General features: G+C 53.6%; 6 protein-coding genes across 6 annotated transcripts; 2 read left to right on the forward strand and 4 right to left on the reverse strand.

The window, feature by feature from the left end:
• Positions 1–99: 99 nt before the first annotated feature.
• On the reverse strand, positions 100–1,038 carry C8A04DRAFT_31757 (uncharacterized protein; the record flags this gene model as incomplete). Its single annotated transcript, XM_062781869.1, has 1 exon — positions 100–1,038. The coding sequence occupies one exon, from the start codon at positions 1,036–1,038 to the stop codon at positions 100–102; it is 939 nt and encodes a 312-aa protein (XP_062634040.1).
• An 898-nt stretch (positions 1,039–1,936) lies between these two features.
• C8A04DRAFT_14715 (uncharacterized protein) lies at positions 1,937–2,485 on the reverse strand (the record flags this gene model as incomplete). The annotated part of the gene is made up of 1 exon (XM_062778206.1): positions 1,937–2,485. A coding segment is annotated over one exon (549 nt), but the record flags the coding sequence as incomplete, so codon positions are not given.
• Positions 2,486–3,569: 1,084 nt separating this feature from the next.
• C8A04DRAFT_31759 (uncharacterized protein) lies at positions 3,570–7,932 on the reverse strand (the record flags this gene model as incomplete). Its single annotated transcript, XM_062781870.1, has 8 exons — positions 3,570–3,949; positions 4,041–4,143; positions 4,243–4,458; positions 4,558–4,869; positions 4,950–5,014; positions 5,400–5,658; positions 6,332–6,346; positions 6,406–7,932. 8 exons carry the CDS (start codon positions 7,930–7,932, stop codon positions 3,570–3,572), a joined length of 2,877 nt encoding a protein of 958 aa, XP_062634042.1.
• A 663-nt stretch (positions 7,933–8,595) lies between these two features.
• On the forward strand, positions 8,596–9,413 carry C8A04DRAFT_14720 (Ca2+ regulator and membrane fusion protein Fig1-domain-containing protein; the record flags this gene model as incomplete). Its single annotated transcript, XM_062778207.1, has 2 exons — positions 8,596–8,939; positions 9,038–9,413. Coding segments are annotated over 2 exons (720 nt in total), but the record flags the coding sequence as incomplete, so codon positions are not given.
• A 1,974-nt stretch (positions 9,414–11,387) lies between these two features.
• C8A04DRAFT_14734 (family 61 putative glycoside hydrolase) lies at positions 11,388–12,185 on the forward strand (the record flags this gene model as incomplete). The annotated part of the gene is made up of 2 exons (XM_062778214.1): positions 11,388–11,693; positions 11,778–12,185. The coding sequence occupies 2 exons, from the start codon at positions 11,388–11,390 to the stop codon at positions 12,183–12,185; spliced, it is 714 nt and encodes a 237-aa protein (XP_062634044.1).
• A 538-nt stretch (positions 12,186–12,723) lies between these two features.
• Positions 12,724–16,668, reverse strand: C8A04DRAFT_14703 (uncharacterized protein; the record flags this gene model as incomplete). Its single annotated transcript, XM_062778201.1, has 3 exons — positions 12,724–13,749; positions 13,951–14,184; positions 14,368–16,668. The coding sequence occupies 3 exons, from the start codon at positions 16,666–16,668 to the stop codon at positions 12,724–12,726; spliced, it is 3,561 nt and encodes a 1,186-aa protein (XP_062634045.1).
• Between the last annotated feature and the right edge of the window lie 720 nt (positions 16,669–17,388).

The following is a 17,388-nucleotide window of genomic DNA, read 5'->3' on the forward strand; positions in this document are numbered from 1 at the left end:
ACCGAATTAATTATGGTCCAAGCTTGCTGTTATTTTCTTTCCCACAAGGCAACTGCGACTGTCTGCCGCTTTCTGTGGAGGCATGGGGCTCAATTGCCGCTAATTCTCGGTCTTGCCACGCGGTTTGATATTGTCCTCCTCGTCCTCCTCGTCCTCTTCTTCCTCCTCAACTTCCTCTTCTACTTCTTCGTACTCCCCCTCGCTCTCCTCAGCGTCCTCGCCACCACATCCTACCTCCTCCCCCTCATCATCGTCCTCCACGTCCGCCTCGACCATGACTTCCCCTTCCCCATCCGGGTCGTCACCCTCTCCCCGCGACACAAGCAGTGACTTCCAGCGAGCCCCCATCTTCATCGTGGGTTTCACCGCTGCCGTCTCCTCGCTGTCCGCCTCACCATCCGCCTGACCGGCCTGCTCCTTCTCAGCCGCGGCGGACACAACAGCAAAGCGCAGCTTCACCTTGCGAAATTTGATCTTGTAAATCCGCTCGCCCAGCGCCGTCAGGTTCTCCCCCTCGCTTGACCCGCTCCTGTGGCCCCCCCCTGCGCCGGCATACTTAGTGGTGCCGTCTGTCACAGGCACCTGGCCGGCATACACACTCCCCTTGCCCCCAGCGTGCTCCAGCCTCGGGTCAACCAGCGTCCATAACTCGGTAACCATGTAGATGGACCGGATGCCAGCGGCGTCTTCGAGCCACTCCTTGGCCTTCGTGTCGCGGCAGATATCGCGCAGCACGCGCTTCGGGTCGGCGAGGTGGTAGACGAAACCCGAGTCGGCCGTCACGCGCAGGTGGCTAGACTTGGCGCGGCTTAGCACCGCTTTCAGCCAGCTTAGGACCTGCACGCGGAACCATGACTCGGAGAAGGCGTCCACGCGGAGCACGATGTTGGCGTTCTGCTTTACTGAGTAGTCTTTGTCCTTGGTTAGGTCTGTGGGTTTCCAGCTGTCTTCGTGTGCTTGCTCAATGTCGAGGACGAGACTGCCTAATGGCACGTCGGCTGTGTTCCAGAGGCTTCCGAAGTTGATGCCGTCTGACATGGTTGCGCTGGGAGGTGTTATGAACGGGACGGGACTTGTTCCTCTTGTGTTTAGTCCTCGGGAAAAGAGTCGGGTTCACGCCTTAGTTGGGTGAAGAGAAGATAGTCCGGGGAGCCCAAAACTCCGGAGACCCGGGTCTCACCACATAAATACACGAATATAAGGTTGATTATAGCCCGATGAAAGAGGGGTGCGGTGGAAGAGCGGGGATGCGGCTCTGCCGTCCCTCCGGCGGCTAGACAAGCCCCTCGGCGATTAGGAAGCCGATTCGGAGGTTACATGGCCCTATTCCCATTTACAGAATCGTAATTCGTATCCAATACGACCTACACCGAAAACTGCACAACCACCTCATGTTACACAGGTATCTTGTCTGTTGACTGGCGCATACCCCGCATCGCTTAGCTGATAACCCCAAACGGTTCTGCAGAGGTCTTTCTGCAGCGCTGACTGGACGTCACGATCCGAAGAGAACCCCTCCTGGGGTTCCAGGCTTCCATTCATGAGTCGCTCCCCCGATTTCGGTGCTCACGAAACTGTAATCAACTTCGCGAGTCAACGTTTGGACGCTCCATAATATGCCATCTTAGAGAGATATGGCAACTCGGGCATGCGCTGGGAACTTGGGTTGTGATGGGGAGAAGGTGGGATGATTAAATGATAGGTAAGGAATAAGAACAGGAGGGAAGTAAATATTTCGGAGACTAAATTCAGGGCATGAGAAACAAACATTAATTAACAGCAACCACAAACAACAAACACAATAATTACACAACGTAAGGAGCCGAATAAGTCTTATAAGTAGTACGATCCAACGACAACATGAATTGGCTAATTATACCGGCTCTATCGCCAAACCCTTCTTTTTTGCCATCCGCTCCCTCCGCTGCTTTATCTATCAAAGTATCGTGCACCCATCACAGGATTGCGGATGCGGCATAGCATCTGACTCGGCATCCCTTGGCCACGGCCAAAGCCCACTCATTGGCATATCGTCGTATATGCAGTTATACGACTTGTTTGGATCCGCCGCGTTGTACCTGTACACCGAATATCCCTGATAATTAGTAGCTTTCATCGTGACTACGTTCTCGTACGACAAATCCTCCAACCGTACTGAGGTAGCGATGTTTTCCGCACCGCTAGTGAGCTCCAATTCGCCCTTCCAGAGCGCGGGCGAACCATTGGTATTGTCCCCGAGAAACCGTGTCCGCGTATAGCGGCCTCCCGGCTGTCTCCGGGCGTGCCGGGTCTCCTCCCGGACGTAACCTTTCTCGGGCAGAGCGTTGTAGTATGGGGAGATGAACAGTCCTTCACGCATGAGACGCGCGATGTCGTTGCATTGGACGGTTAGCAAGGCGCCCCAGGACTGCCGGAGGTCTGGCGCGGGGTCCGCTGTTGTTTCCGCTATGGGGCGGAGCCGGACCACCACATAGCCGCCGTTGGTGCCGGACTAGGAGAAAACGATCGAGCCGGGAGTGGACTTTACTTGGCGAGAGCGACGGGTCAAGACGATATTTTTCTTGTCTTGCTCTGATGTTGACTCGTCGTGAATGTTTGTATCAGATCCCGTGGGCGTGGCGGACCCAGAGTCGGTATTTGTATCGGATCCCGCGCGGGTGGCGGTCTCAGAGTCGGTGTTTCTGAGGGGCTCCTAGCGGAGAGGGGTATCGCTGGTCGTCATTTTGGATTGGTCTACCGAAATCAAGTTGACTTGGGAGTGAAGTACACAATGGCCGTAGAGAAAGACTGGGTGTCAGGGGAGAAAACTGAAGATAAAAGCAGGACGAAGAATTCTAAGGTTTTGACCCCCAAGCAACCGGTCGGGTTTTTGTAAGGCCCTAGCAATTCCACATCACAATGTTGTCATGCGTTTACGGTTTTGGTGCTCGTGTATCCTAACGGGACCGTGGCTCTGCGCTTGAGCGCTTGAAACGAAAGACCTGATCATAAAACGACCCCTAAAAGAAATAACAAAACTTTATCGCAAGAGTGAGGTCAAGTTGAGGCGTGGAAGGCTCACTTTCTCCGGGATTATGTAAAAGGCCTAGTTAATCGTAGTCCTGGCCACGAACCGAGCTCACTGCAAACCCAAGCCTTTCTTGGTGACGCACTCGTTCCAGTATTTGACCTCATTCGTCAAGTCTATCGGCTGCGCACCTCCACGTCCCCGTTCTGCTAATGTTTCCCCCTTCTTGCCGTTTGTGGGCGGGCATGAGCAAGTGTTTAGCACTGGCCCTGCTGCAGGATGCGAATGCGCCTTCCACACCTCAATGCCCGCTACCGGCTTCTCGCCCCCAACCGCTCGCGACGCAAACCCCGTATTATTTGTAATGATATTTTGTAACGACGAGAAAGTGTAAACAGCAGACAGGAAAGTAGCATAATTCATGGGACAGCAAAAAGCGATACCTCCTGTACGAGGCTTAGAACACTTCAAGCCCGTTTCTCACTCTTATTATGTCGGTAATATGTCACCGTATCATAATTACAGGCCCAACGCTACCGTCATGTCTCATTCCCAGTCCTAATTACAACGTGCCCCGGTCTGAGGACACTTCCGTTGACGCGTCCGAGTCGTACAGCCCCCGTGCAGCCGAAGAAGTCAAAGCACGTAGAATAAGCACGATGATCACCGCGGCAGCCACAAAAGACGTAGTAGCCGTCACAGCCGCCTTGATCCCATTGGTTAGTGGGGCGGTCCAAATGGCCGCTATCACAGCTGCCTCGATGATTAATGTGAGCAAGAGGCCGATGACCAGCGGCCAGGGGATGTTGGGGTGGTCCTGGGGGAGGCTTTTGTTGAAGACACTAGAGATCCAGTTTGTTGCAGATTTTAGCCAGGTTGTGATTCGTGAGAGGTTGAAGGCGAGGAGGACCAGCGGGGTGGTTATGGCTAGGCTGATGGCGACTGTGGTTGTTCGGATGAAGGGATGAAAGGTCAGCCACAGCCAGTGTTGGGGCCTCGTAGGTAATTGACGGAGCAGAGTGGGGTTTCATACAAAGATATTTGAGGAAATAGTCAAACGGTAGCTTGTCGTTGTCATTCCAGGGGAAAACATCGAGGTTGATGGCGAATACGGCAGCCATGAATGACGAGGGCAGCTAACCAGACACACATAGATCGTTAGCCGGAACGCTCAGGTTACTGAGGATATGGTACCTATACACGTAGCAAAAACGGCCAGGTAATTTGGTACATACAAAGATGATCGTCACAACCGTAAACACCATCAGTGTCTTGGTCTGCCGGCCTGATTCCGTGGCCTGGTTCGCCATCATCTTTAGCTGTTGAGCGGTGAGGCTGGAATTGTCCGCGACGAGCTGAGTTTGCTCTGCGGTTGCTTCGGCTTGCTTGCGCGCATCGATGGCAACAGAGAAACCGGCTTGCTTCTGTTTGAGATCCAGGAGATGGTAGAGCTAGTAAATGATTGAATCATTGCCACGGGGTTAGTCGGAGATGCTGCCACTGCAAGGTACCTAAGGAGTGACTAATTATAAAAGGGGACAATGGCCAACCGATTTCTTGGTCCCCTTGGCAATCTGCTTGAGTCTGCCTGCTCGCTCTGTGTGCAGCATAGTCGAACGACTACCTTTCCATGGCTTATCCCTGTTCTTGGCGGAGGAGATAATGTCACTTAATTCCGTCACGGAGTTGTTCTGGTCTGCGAATATCTTTTGGAGGATCTCGAGCTCGTCGCAGATGTCTTGTACTTCGACCAACAGCTTGACTTCCCTTTGGATGTCCATCGAGTAATCGTTACTTGCAGCGGTTCCCGTCCGTCCAAGCCGGCTCTTAAACTCCTCCAGCATTTGTATCGCAGTGTCACTCTGTATTTCCACGGGTGGATGTATTAGTGTTTAGTCTTTCGCCTTTCGCCTGCGTAGGAGGAAGGATGAGTGTCCCTTACCACACGTGCGATCTCGCGCTCGAAGAAATCCAGAAACTGGAATCCGCCTTGGACGTCATCTCGGTCTAAGAAGCCAGTGCAGGTATCTGTGACGAGACATACGAGATCATGGGCTGAGGTAATGGGCTGTCGATTAGGGCTTCTCAGCCGTCGGAGGACCTGTTGATGTACGTTCATGGGGTCCTCTCGGGTTAAACTATGTGGTGTGCTCCTGAACTTTCCCTTCACCTCCACCAGTGGCCCCTGGACCCAGGAATCCCAGTGGAGTGAGGAGCATGTGATGGCAGTATCTGTGGTTGGTTGGTTTCACTTAATTAGATGTTTCTTCGCTTCTATCCGCAGCTGAGAGACAAAGGGGCAGGGCTTGTAGACTTACCGTCCCCAAGAATCCATATCCACAGTTGATCTACCATGATGATGCGGGGTGGGAGACCATTGTCTCTCGCGTACCGGAGAACGACTTGGTCCCCATCTCGCGTTGTCGTGCTTGAGAGATGGTCGTAGAAATATCCGTCGAGAGAACGTCGAGGTTGCCATCTTCCTCCCCGGAAGTAACCTCGAGATAGATGTACATGCGGGTGTGTGGCCGTCCGTGATGGGTTCTCCGCTGGGGGAGCGGGGTATCCGGGGCCTGGCGTGGTTCTCGGGCCTGGGTCTGTTGCCCTTTCTTCGTTCCCCGGCGGCCCCCGGGGGCTTCGTGGCGGGAGACCTGACGGGAATGCAGTTGGTGTCATCCCTGAGGGCGGTGGAGGAGCTGGAAACCCTTGGGGCGGAGGAGGAGATGGAAACCCTGGGGGTGGCGGGGGGTATGAAAACCCCGGCGGCGGCGGTGGTCCTGGTGGTCGCGGGGGTGGCGGAATTGCACCAAGTTGTTGGGGCTCATCACCACGTTGCCTGCTACCCGCGGGGATTTCATGGTGGGATAATCGATGGTGGTCGTAGAGTTCGAAGTGGAGGTACGGGATATGTGTACTGTTAGTGATGCAGTCTCTTGACCAAACCAGTGATCTTGACGACCTACGAAAGCAAACATCGAAGATTCCGCATCTGGAACTGGGGAATCTCTGGAATCTCCTTTTCCGTGCGTCCGGTGCTACATATGTCCAAGCATTCAGTTCACAGAACCCAGGGTTAGGGATAGGTTTGGGTTATCGTGTCTCACCTTCACTTCCTTCGAATGCGATCTCATGAATGAGGGCCGAGCTGTTTGGTTGGCCCCATGTTCCTGGAGAGGTCTAATACCAATTTGGTCTCTAAATTCTCTCTCGGCCGCTCTATCCTCGATCCGTGAGAAGCGGAGCCTTTCCATTAAACCCTTTTGGCTTCCATTAGCTCAACGGCGGCAAGAACGAACGATCATCTTAGTCAGGCCTAGAACTTACCTCTACCCATTCCATCTGTAAAGCACAAGTCAGCATATAACGGAGGACGGGGAATATCGATCAGAGGTGGTTACGTTGTTTGCCGGCAGATGGTACCACGTAAAAGTGGGAGTCTTGCCAGTCACGCTCTCCGGTCGTCCAGCCTTGAGAATCGCCTCAGGACCTTTTTTGTACAGCAAATCGTAGATTGAAGCTGACTGTTGATATCGTTGCTCCCTATTCTCACTGTAGAACTCCACGATGGTCGCCTGAAAGGTCCGGCACGCCGCCATCTTCGCCCGGTTATCCCGAGGAGGCGGAAACGCCCGTGGCACCACGACGGGCGGTGCTCGCGACTTCTCCTTTTCTTGCCCAATCGCGGGACCCTCTAGCAGCAGGCCATCACGCAGCAACGCGCGCACTTCGCCGAGGTGCTGCTCATCAGCAACCTGCCTCGCGGATCGCCCGTCTTTCCCTGGCGCGTCCTTTTCTGCACCGTGCTGAAGAAGAAGCTTGACTACTTCCGGATCGCCATTCGAGACGGCCCGGTGTAGAGGTGACTCCCAAATTGTTATTGGCAGACCAGCCCACGCGGGAACACCCTTTCCCCCAGGCCACATGGGAACACCCCTTCCCCCCGTGTACTTTGGTGGGGGAGCCGGGGCCAGCGCAAGAGGGCGGTGATGACGTGAAGGGCCAGCTGGGTGCACGATGATCGGAGCCTGGTGATTCGACTCCCCAGGCGCTGCGCCGGAGGGAATGTCGTTCTTGTCCTCATCATCGTCTTCGCTCGAGCTGGAGGCCATTTGCGCGTGTCGGCGTATGGGCCGACGAAAGCCTTTTCCAGGTTTTCCGGGGGGTGGCTCGGAGACCGCCTTCCCCGGCATCCATCCCAGCATCGGTACGTTTGCCTTCTTGTTCTTATGATGGCGATGAGTACCACCTTTCTTGGCTGGCCGAACCTCCACCACCATGGGACCTTGACCAGCAGCCGCCGGTGGGAGCTGTGGGACAGGCGGTGGGTGAGGCGGCATAGCCGAAGGAGGTCTGACAGAAACATCGCCCAGGTCTAACCGCCTCGCGTCAACGTCGGCGCCGCTGCGAAGAAGCAGCTTGACAAGCTCGATGTGTCCTCCACCGACCGCCTCAAACAACGCTGTCGTACCAGCCACCGGGTTCAAGGATTCCACGCTAGCATTGCATTGTAGCAATAACTGTGCCAGGACTTCATAGCCTTGCCTGGCCGCTATCCACAGCGGCTTTTCTCCGTTTCGTGCCGGGAGCTCAAGGTCAGCGCCGCGTTCGAGAAGGAGTGTCACGGTCGGCACGTCGTTGAGGCGCACAGCTTCTGTCAACAGGGTGCGGCCTGCGGTGTCCACAGCGTTAACGTTGGCGCCATGGTCCAACAGATACGAGAGGAGAGAGAACTGCTTGTGTTCCGCGGCGAGATGGAGAGCAGTGCGCCCGCTGGGACCAACGGCTTCTGCGATGTCTATGTCGGTGTCGGCGTTCAAATTGCCTAGAAGCTCTCGCGCGAGGCTTTCATCCCCGGCGACTATTGCTTGATGCAAGCGTGAGACGAGGTCGCTATTCGCGGGCTCAGCAGGCTCTCCAAGCTCCATGGCTTCGGGGCACCGGGGGGGGCGGCAGGGCGGGTAGTCGGTTGTGTGATTGATGAAAGAACTAATTGATGAGGTTGAGCCATGATCCGAGAGAATTCAAGAGTTGTACCACAGCAAGCCTTAGCTGCAAGTCTGCCTTGTGTTCGCAAAGCAGCAGGGCTGAATTCGGAATTTCAGCTCAATTATCGTCGCATTCACTCAATTACCTCCCTGCAACTCAGCCGCTGCAGGATTATCAATTGTCCGCTGCAGGTCCAGGGTGGCTGGGGGGAGACTAGTAAACTGCAGGCAGTTTGCTAGGCAGTTCATTTCCCCTCTCAAGTAAATTATGAAGTTCAACTCACCCACTTGTTTGGAATTACAGGGAAACTCGAGACAGTCAAAGCTTCGACCTCGACCGACTTAACAATCTGCGAGGTCTGTCCTGGGTGATATCCTGGCCGACGGCTAGTAAAAGCAAGGGGCTAGACGGGCCAATTAAACATGAACCTATCTCATGCTGCCCGGAGGTTAACGGCAGGGTTGCCTTACATTGGGTACCAACATCCTTTGATGGTTTTGTTGGTTCTTTCTGTTCTCTTACTTTGTAAGGCATAACTACCGGATATTGGACATCTCATCACCTACCCAGTTCAACTGCTAACGGCCATCATAACTAATTATAATCTGGCAGCCATTTTACTAGCAGGATGTACAGCAAATGGTTTAAGCAATTTTCATCTTCTTTCGCTATCATATAACGCCAGCGGCGCGCTGCCAATCATCGACGATACTATCACCAGCCCCAACACATCCTCCTCCATCGCCACTTTACTCGGCAAAGGGGCCGCATTCCAGATACGGGTGGGCTACTTCGGATACTGTCTACTCAACAATGGCACAACCTTCTGTTCTACGGACTTGCCCTCCTTGGCCTCCTTAATACGACAGAGCAACTCGAGTGATCCCGGAAACCTCTTCTACATTGCTAAAAGATTTCACGATGACACAATCTTTAGCGGACTGATGTTAGTTGCACTTCATTACAATTGCATTCCTTTTGACATCTTTGTTTTGCGGGCTGCGGTTAATTAAGTCTAATTAAATAATTAACAAACGGCTACAGACTCATCAGCATCATCTTCAGTGCGATGTGTTTCATGTTGCTAAGCACATTCCCCAGCTGGCACACCGAAGAGGACTCAGACGACGGATCGGAGCGCGAGGTCAAACCGTTCCCATCTAGGGTAGTCTCGGACATTTCCTTGCTGCTGGTCCTGGTATCGTCACTTCTCGCTCTGGTCGCTGCGCTGTGGCAGCACCTTTCGACCGCAGCCACATCGACCATGATTGGCACACTGACTTATGGGAGTGTGTCTGGGGAAGTCGGGGTCGGGGCAACCGTCTTGGGCTGGGTTTCTACCGGCCTTTTGTGCGTTGTTACGGTGGCCCTGCTTGTCATGGTCTTGAGTATCAGGATTCTCAACCAAATAGTTGCTTGATGCCTGGAGAGTGCCAACAAATTTGGTTCAGGAAAGATGTGATGTAATTACCTAATTAATTACCCAGGCTCGTTGTGGCCAAAAAAGCGGCAACCTAAAACCGATTCCTTAAGTCCAATCCATTAACATTCGATCAAATCTTAACAGATTTTGATTGATTTACTCTTTTTTGTCTTTTTTCACTTTTTTATTTAGTCTTTTTTATCTTCTTTCTTTTTTTTATTTTCTCTTTTTGGTCTTTTTTCAGTTTCGTAGAAAAGTAAGACTTGGTCTGCCGCTTTTTTTTGGCCACAGCGAGTCGGGGACTGACGAGCTATTGATACATGTGTTGGATGTTGAGTCCTAGTAAATACCTACAGTACCCTACTGCATAAGTAAAGTATTGTAATGCTAGGGAAGGGACACAATGATCCGCGAAACCGAACTTTCAAAACTGTAGCTTGCCAACATTCTCACAGGATTTAGCCCCCATGGTTTCCATAAAAGCTGCATGTCAGCTTAAATGTCTTTTCCGGGCTTGTTCAATCATCTACTAGTTGCGTGATTGATAGTCCTGTTTCAGCAAATAATTACCTAATTACAATTAATTATCCTCAGCATCAACCACAACTTACAAAATTCTACATGGCAAGGCCCCTTCCATTTCCGCTTCATGCTCTCTCTTCCTGAACGGATTAATGTTTCAATTCAAATTTCTTGGCAGTGACACTTCCCGATGGGCCATCCATGAATTGTTTGTTTGGTTTGTCTCGTTTCACCATTGGCACCAGGATCAGGGGCTGAGGGGAGGGTATGATTGGCGCGCTTCGATCCCAGGTTGGGAACGCGACGTCGCTTGGGGGGTGACTACCGGCCGTTGGAACGTCTCGGCGACGACATGGATGGTGAGTGGTGATTGTCAGGCAGTGGGATCCGGTGAATTCATGAAAACGAAACTTGCGTCGTCCGTGAGCCACCCAGGCAAGCAGGGTGCTGGAGATCGTACGCATTTTCGGCGCTTGATCCCCGAGCCGCCCGGGTTTGGTACGCGAACCAAGGGGAGTTAATCGTGCGTTGAGTGGAGATGTCATGTCGGCAGTTTTGGTATGGCCTCGTGGTGCGACCTGTCAAGCCTGTGCTCGATAGCGTATGATTATGAACAAGGAGATGGGGTTGGGAATGTACCCTGTCAATGTGAGTTCCCTGGTTCGTGGAGCCGATGTTGGATTGGTGTTGTCAAGTCATGCTGGAGGTGTTGTAAACAAAAGCACAATTGGAGGAAATCGACACTTTTCTTTCCCGGAATCACCACAATAACTGAATAAATTAGCTTCCCAGAGGAAAAGCCGTTTTACTCATGCTCATACCATAAGCCTTGCTTCGGCCAGTGCCACATCGGGCACGGTCGAGAGGCCGTCCGACTTTTAGAAACCACTTCTCCCATCTCAAGTCCCATCCTCAGCAAGGGAAAGCAAAACTTTCCTTTCCCAAGATCAGATCGCACTTTCTCATATCTGTAAGAAAAGCGAGTCGGTTATCTCGGACTCTCAGGTTGGGAACGGGCCCTCACATCGTCAACAGGACCGCATCCAACGGCCGAGAGAAGGCTACCAAGGCACCATGTCGACGCCGCAAGACTGTAACGGTTTCCCCGGACGCTGTCCCTTTGCCCAGACCTTGGCACTCGAGCAACCGCATTCCTTCCTCTTCTGTCAAGGGCAGGCGTCCATCCGCTTTAAGTTGGTTTGCAGATATCTCGGTTCCCGACTCTCAACCTGGATTCCCTCCAGCGGTGACTACGGAAGGGTTCCTTTTCAGTCATGATTTCTGCGTTGCATGTTAGCCGCCCGGGCCGACTTCCTCCATGCCGAAGGTCTCACAGGTATAAGAGCGCGTGGAGAACCCTCAACCGTGAAAATGTCGCTCTCTTCTCCCCATCAGCGTCAATTCCTCCCCAGCCAGCCAGCCGTCTGACCACCTCCCTTTCCCCTCAAGATGCATCTCTCCTCCATCACCGCCGGAGCGCTTGCTCTGGCTCCCCAGCTCGCCTCGGCCCACTTTCTCTTCCCACATCTGATGCTCAACGGCGTCAAAACCGAGGCCTATGAGTACGTGCGTGAGCACGACTTTGGCTTCAACCCCCACAAGACCGACTGGATCAACAGCGAGGACTTCCGCTGCAACGAGGGGTCGTGGAACCACCGCAACGACCCCAAGACCGCCGAGGTCACGGCCGGTCAGGATGTCGTCGGCTTCAACCTCCACTTGGACTTTGCCATCTACCACCCCGGCCCGGTCACTGTATGATCCCCCACTCTCCCCCCTTTTTCCCCTTTCCCCTCCGAACCATCTAAAGAAACAGGGCTTATGCTGACCCCCACCAAGATCTACCTCTCCAAAGCCCCCGGCGACGTCCGCGAATACGACGGTTCAGGCGACTGGTTCAAGGTGTACCAGCTGGGCACGCAGATCCCCTGGAACGGCACAGATCAGGGCTGGTTGACGTGGGATCAAAAGAACTTCCAGTTCACGCTCCCCAACGAGATCCCGGCGGGCGAGTACCTCATGCGCATTGAGCAGATGAGCGTGCATCAGCCGTACCGCGAGAAGGAGTGGTACGTGCAGTGCGCTCACCTCAAGATTGCGAGCAGCTATGATGGGCCCGACCCGAGCCCTACTATCAAGTTCCCTGGCGGCTACAATATCAATGATGAGGCTATTCAACTGGATAGCTGGGCCCAGCCGCCGCCTACTTATGCTGCTATGCCTGGTCCGGAGCAATGGCCTAACTAAGAAAGGGGCTTTTTTTGGTCAATGAGGGATGATTGAGGGTCGGAGGACTATTATTCTAAGGACTAGTCACTCGCCAATGAGAAAAAGTCTACCCCGTTGAACTAAGTCCACCTTCGTACTACGAATCGGTTCTTTGATAAAGCCGAGAGTAAGATCTTGCGAGCTTGGATCCGTGACGATGAAAAAAGCGGGTGGAATTTTTGTAAACTTGGGAGACCACAAGGGGGAGGTTGGGAACTGGCCTGCTGAGTTATTCAAGAGTAAATATAAACGTTAACGTATGAATATTAAACCAGTGAGCAAGTAGGACCTGGGAAGGAAGCAACGTGATGGATTTAGCTGCCTGGAATTAGTCTGAACATGAGATCATACATGGGTCTAAGCACCCAGCAGTAGCACTTTACGATCCGCATGGTACCCGAGAAGGTACAGGGCGGGCACCCGTGAGCTGTGACACATACTGTATATGTGACATTGAAACCTACCCTCCCACACTTGGCCTCTGTTCGCTAGACCCGGACACAACAACACAACAAACTCACCCACTTTCCACCTTTCCATCTCCACCAATCCCACGCCCCAGAACAAACAATTCCGTCCCCCCCTTCCCCATCCTTGCTTCCACAACCAAAACTTTCCTCACCATATCTTCCTCCCCCAATTCCCGCTGCTGTTCAACCAACACTTGGCTATGCGTAATCACTACTATCCACTCAACCACCGCTCGCGACATGGCACCACACCACCGAACAACAGCCGCCTGCCCGGCCCGGTCCAAACTGTCAAACACTTCATCGACGAGCACGTAGTGTGCGCGATGTGGACTTCTCGCCCGCGCGAGCTGCAATAGCGCAAAGAATAGAGCGAGGTCGAGGCGCTTGCGCTCGCCGCTAGAGCGTTTGGGGTAGGAGAGGGCGGGGTGGATGGTGAGTCTGGAGTTGAGGATGGGTATGGTGGATTCCTCCTCTGTGAGCGACGGGGATACAGTGCCAGTGGAAGACTCAGCGGATGAGTCGAGTAGTGAGTGCAACATAGTCATCATCATCCCCGGCGACGGTTCCATCTCGGCGTGCTGCGCGCGTGTCTCGTCATCGTACAGCATGGTAACGGCCTGCATGAGAAGCGTGTTGAGCTGTGACAAAGACTTTGCGAGAATGTCCTCGCGGAAGTTGTTTGTCGTCGTCGTCGTCGCCTTTTTTGCGGAGCTGGGCAGTGGTGAAGAGCCGCGACGGGTGCGCTTCGCGAGGGCGGTAAACCAAAAGACAAAGAGCTCACGATGAGCGGCAAGCGCTTGAAGCTGGGTGGCCACCGCGGACTTCTTCAGGTCTAGAGAGTTTAGGGCGGACTGCTCTTTTTCGGCCAGGTGCTTATATGTGGCTGCGTCGCTTTGCTTGATTGCGGCGCGTTGTTGCAAGGCTTCGCAGGCCTTTTGTGTCTGTCTGGCCTGGTCGCGCTGGTCGCTGATGATGCGAGCGTGGTTGATATTCTGCTTTTCTTCGTTCCTCAGGCCCTGTAGTCGTGATGTGTTGTTCTCAATGTCTCGGCGGAGACCGTTGATGGCCGCCTCTTGGTTAGCCATCTCTTGTTTCTCCATCTCTTGTTTCTCCATCTCTTGTTTCTCCATCTCTTGTTTCTCCATCTCTTTGCTATCCAACTCCGGAACTTGGATACCTAGCACTCGGCTATCCACCTCTTGCTTCTCCATTTGCTGATTATCCCCCTCTTGGTCCTCGGCCTCTTGGTTATCCACTTCATGGTTGCCCACCATTTGTTCATTTTTATCATTCTCTGCACTGGTTGTTCCCTGGGCGCTGTCATCGTTTGGAACCCTAAACATGCACCGCAGGCGCCGGATGGCCATTAGCAGGAATGATAAAATGGAGGTTTCCGTGACGTGGAGGCGCTTGCGCAGGCCTGTTGGGTGGACCGCAGGCATTGCCTCGAGTCTTTGACTTAGTTGTTGCTCTAGCTGGCCCAGCCATGAAGTCGACTCGGCATGCTTCAGCTGCGTATTAGCATGGGCGCTCTCAAGCCGTTCCTTCTCCAACCGTTTCTTCTCCAATCGCTCCTTTTCCAATTGTTCCCTCTCCAGCCGTTCCTTCTCCAGCCGTTCCTTCTCCAGCCGTTCCTTCTCCAGCCGTTCCTTCTCCACCCGTTGCTTCTCCAGCCGTTCCTTCTCCACCCGTTGCTTCTCCAGCAGTTGCATCTCTCGCCGTTTAGTCTCCAGCCGTCGAATCTCCCTCCCCAGCTGTTCCAAATCCGCCAGCTCAGCCTGGATTTGCTTCTGCAACATTAAACGTTCAGCGCGCAAATCCACGTCCTTGAGCTCCAAGGCTTGAATTTCCTTGCTTGTACGCTCCTGGTCTTGCATGGCTGCGTCCAAAGCCACGACAGCTTCCTCTGCCTCATTATCAAGTCGCTTTTGTGTACGGCGCAGATCCCGAAGCCGTCGTTCAGTATCTTCCATCTTTCGAACCAAGCTTCCCAGATCGACTTCCACCTTGGTCATATTGGCCTCGATGTCCTTGAGCAGCAGCCTCGACAGGTTCCCACACCGATCCAACATCGACAGCCCGAGTGACGCTTCGATAAGTTCGCGCCGCTGCGTCGGCGTCGAGTTCAAAAAGCTTGCCGCACTCTCGTGGCTTAGCACAACCGTCCTGATATATGTCTCATAGTCGGTGCCAAGCAGCTCGTTGATGGCCGCCTGTGTCGTGCGCGTCTCTGCGTGCTCGAGCTGCGGCTGCGGCTCGCCGTGTAGCGAGACTACGACGCGGTTTTTTTCTCTCTTGTGCTTGCGGTATCGGGAAATGGCGTATCCGTTGGCGAACTCCGCCGTGACGGAGCAGTTTTTGCCTGCCTTGTCGTTGATGACATCGTTGGCTGCGAGTCCGCTGCGAATGCACTGGCCGAACTGGCACCATACCATGGCTTCGACAATTGTGCTTTTTCCGGAGCCATTGTCACCTACCAGGAAGGTCAATCCGCGGGGGAGGTCCTTCTGGAAGTCGATGTGGATGGTGTTTTGCACCCCGAGGAAATTGGTGATTGTAAGTGAGCGCGGCTCCGCGACGAAGATGTGGGTAGAGGGACCAGCTAGTTCAGTGGCGGTTCTTGCGCCGATTACTTGAGAGGAAGCAGCAAGGAAATCTCCGTACTTTACTTTGACGCCATCGTCATCCTGATTAGCGGTATCGCGAGAGCCTTGGATTATGTGTTGTCCAACCCGCACTAACTCGTCCCGTCGCGAAGAAAGAGACTCATCTAGATCCAGTGACTCGACATATCCGCGAACCTCCGCGATGAGGTCGAGACTTTCAGCCAGAGGCTCGGCCACGTCGGCACTAGGGTCAGAGCCCGGTGCATCGTCGGTTGTGCCTAGACCCGTCTCATCCCCAATAGGTTCCTCCTCCAAGGGCTGGACAGATGCATCGCTCGCTGGAACCGACCCGCCGAGACCGCCAAATGAAGATCGTTCTGCACGCAAAGTAAGGCCTTTAGGGGTCCAGCTCCGCACGCTCCGCACACCGAGCGAAAGAAGCTTATCCCGAGCCGTGGCGTACTTGAAATGGGTAAGCTTGCCGGTGAGCATCACGTGCTTATCTGCCACAGCATTTTGGTTGACTTGATCATCGAGAATCTGCTGAAGATCGGCCGTTATGTAGTTGATGGCGTGCGGGTTGATGAGCAGTTTGTGCTCGAGTGTTTCTGGATTGAACAAAACGACACCCCGCTGCTCGTCATAGAGGTCGGCCCAGCTTAGCTGTAAGGGTGAGCCGAGGTAGGTGACGCTCCCCCCGAGATCGATACCGTCGGTACCGGGTTGTTCCTGGATCATGGTCTGATGACTGTGGAAATGTCCCGTGAAGGTCCGGGCCAAAGAGGCAAACTGACCCGGCCCCGTCAAGCCGTGGTGTGTAATGGAGTTTATTGCGCGAGGATTATCGAGGCCACCAGCACCAACGACATATCGCTGCGTGATAGCCTTGTTGATTGCGAGATGGGCAAAGGCAACCGTATCACCCGCCTCGTCGGGATTAAGAGCAGCCACGGCCTCTGTCAACACGTTCTGCTCCTCGCGAAACGGCAGTAGCAAAACGCGTCGGCCATCCCACTCGTGGCGAGAGACGGCGCTATGTAACGACACGAATGGGGCTAGGCGTTTGATATTGAGGGCGTTAAGCGCCGTAGTCTCGTAGTCGCGACGGTAGACGAGGTCATGGTTGCCGAGAAGGATATGGATTCGCGGCACGACATCACTGAGGAGACCGATAAAGTGGTAACATGCGGACAATACCTGCGTCGGCTGCATTGCGCGGCTTGTGAGAAGGTCGCCGCACACCACCGCGCGGTTGACTTGGTTTCTCTCTGCTTCTGCGACGATCCACTTCGCCGTTTGCCGCACTCGATCCAAGTCATGACGTTTGAAGTGAAGGTCGCTGAGGAGCAGCCATCGAACGGCACTGCTCGGCGGGCCCCGCATGGTTCTTGATGGTTTCGAAGGAGCTGAAAATTGTAATAAAACGGAGTCTCATGGAAGCTTTGGAGAGAGGGGATTGAGTGGGTTGAGAAAGTAGGATGCTGTCTGTTAAGTTGTAACTCACGGCGCGAAACCAGGGGATCAATCCTGATGTAAAAGAAGGCTACCTGCATGCCGTACTTTCCGTTTGTTGTCGGATCGTCGTCATGTTGGGCTTAAGCGAGTGTTCCTCAGAGGACTCAACCTCTTTCCGGTTGGTACTCCGAGTAGGGTGTAATGATTTATGGCTAGATGGAAAGTACGGCGGGGAACATCAAGGTGGAATCAATGGAGTGGAAACATCAATTGGGACAAACCTAGGGACATCTGTTTTTGCTGGAATGTTGCCATCCCAGTTCGATGATTGCGCGATACGGCGGATGCGCGGTTTCGTTCATGATATGGCCAAGGTATGTGTGGTGGCATACGGTGGCTCGACTCTCCGAGTATGATGCCGAGAGGAGGGAGAGAAGTTCCTGATTATGTGATGTGCTCAATACAAAGTATCGCCACCGTTGGAGCTCCTCGATCTTAACCTTACCTGTCGAAGTCACCGGAATCGCGCTCTTCCACGGCCATCCTGCATCACCATAACGTGGTCATGTGGACTCGAACACTGCGCATCCTAATTAACTATTTTTACCAGGAAAGGCTGGATAATACTGCTCTTTGTGTATTTCCGGC

Source organism: Dichotomopilus funicola (assembly GCF_033296635.1).
Source record: "Dichotomopilus funicola strain CBS 141.50 unplaced genomic scaffold C8A04scaffold_72, whole genome shotgun sequence".
Taxonomy (NCBI): domain Eukaryota; kingdom Fungi; phylum Ascomycota; class Sordariomycetes; order Sordariales; family Chaetomiaceae; genus Dichotomopilus; species Dichotomopilus funicola.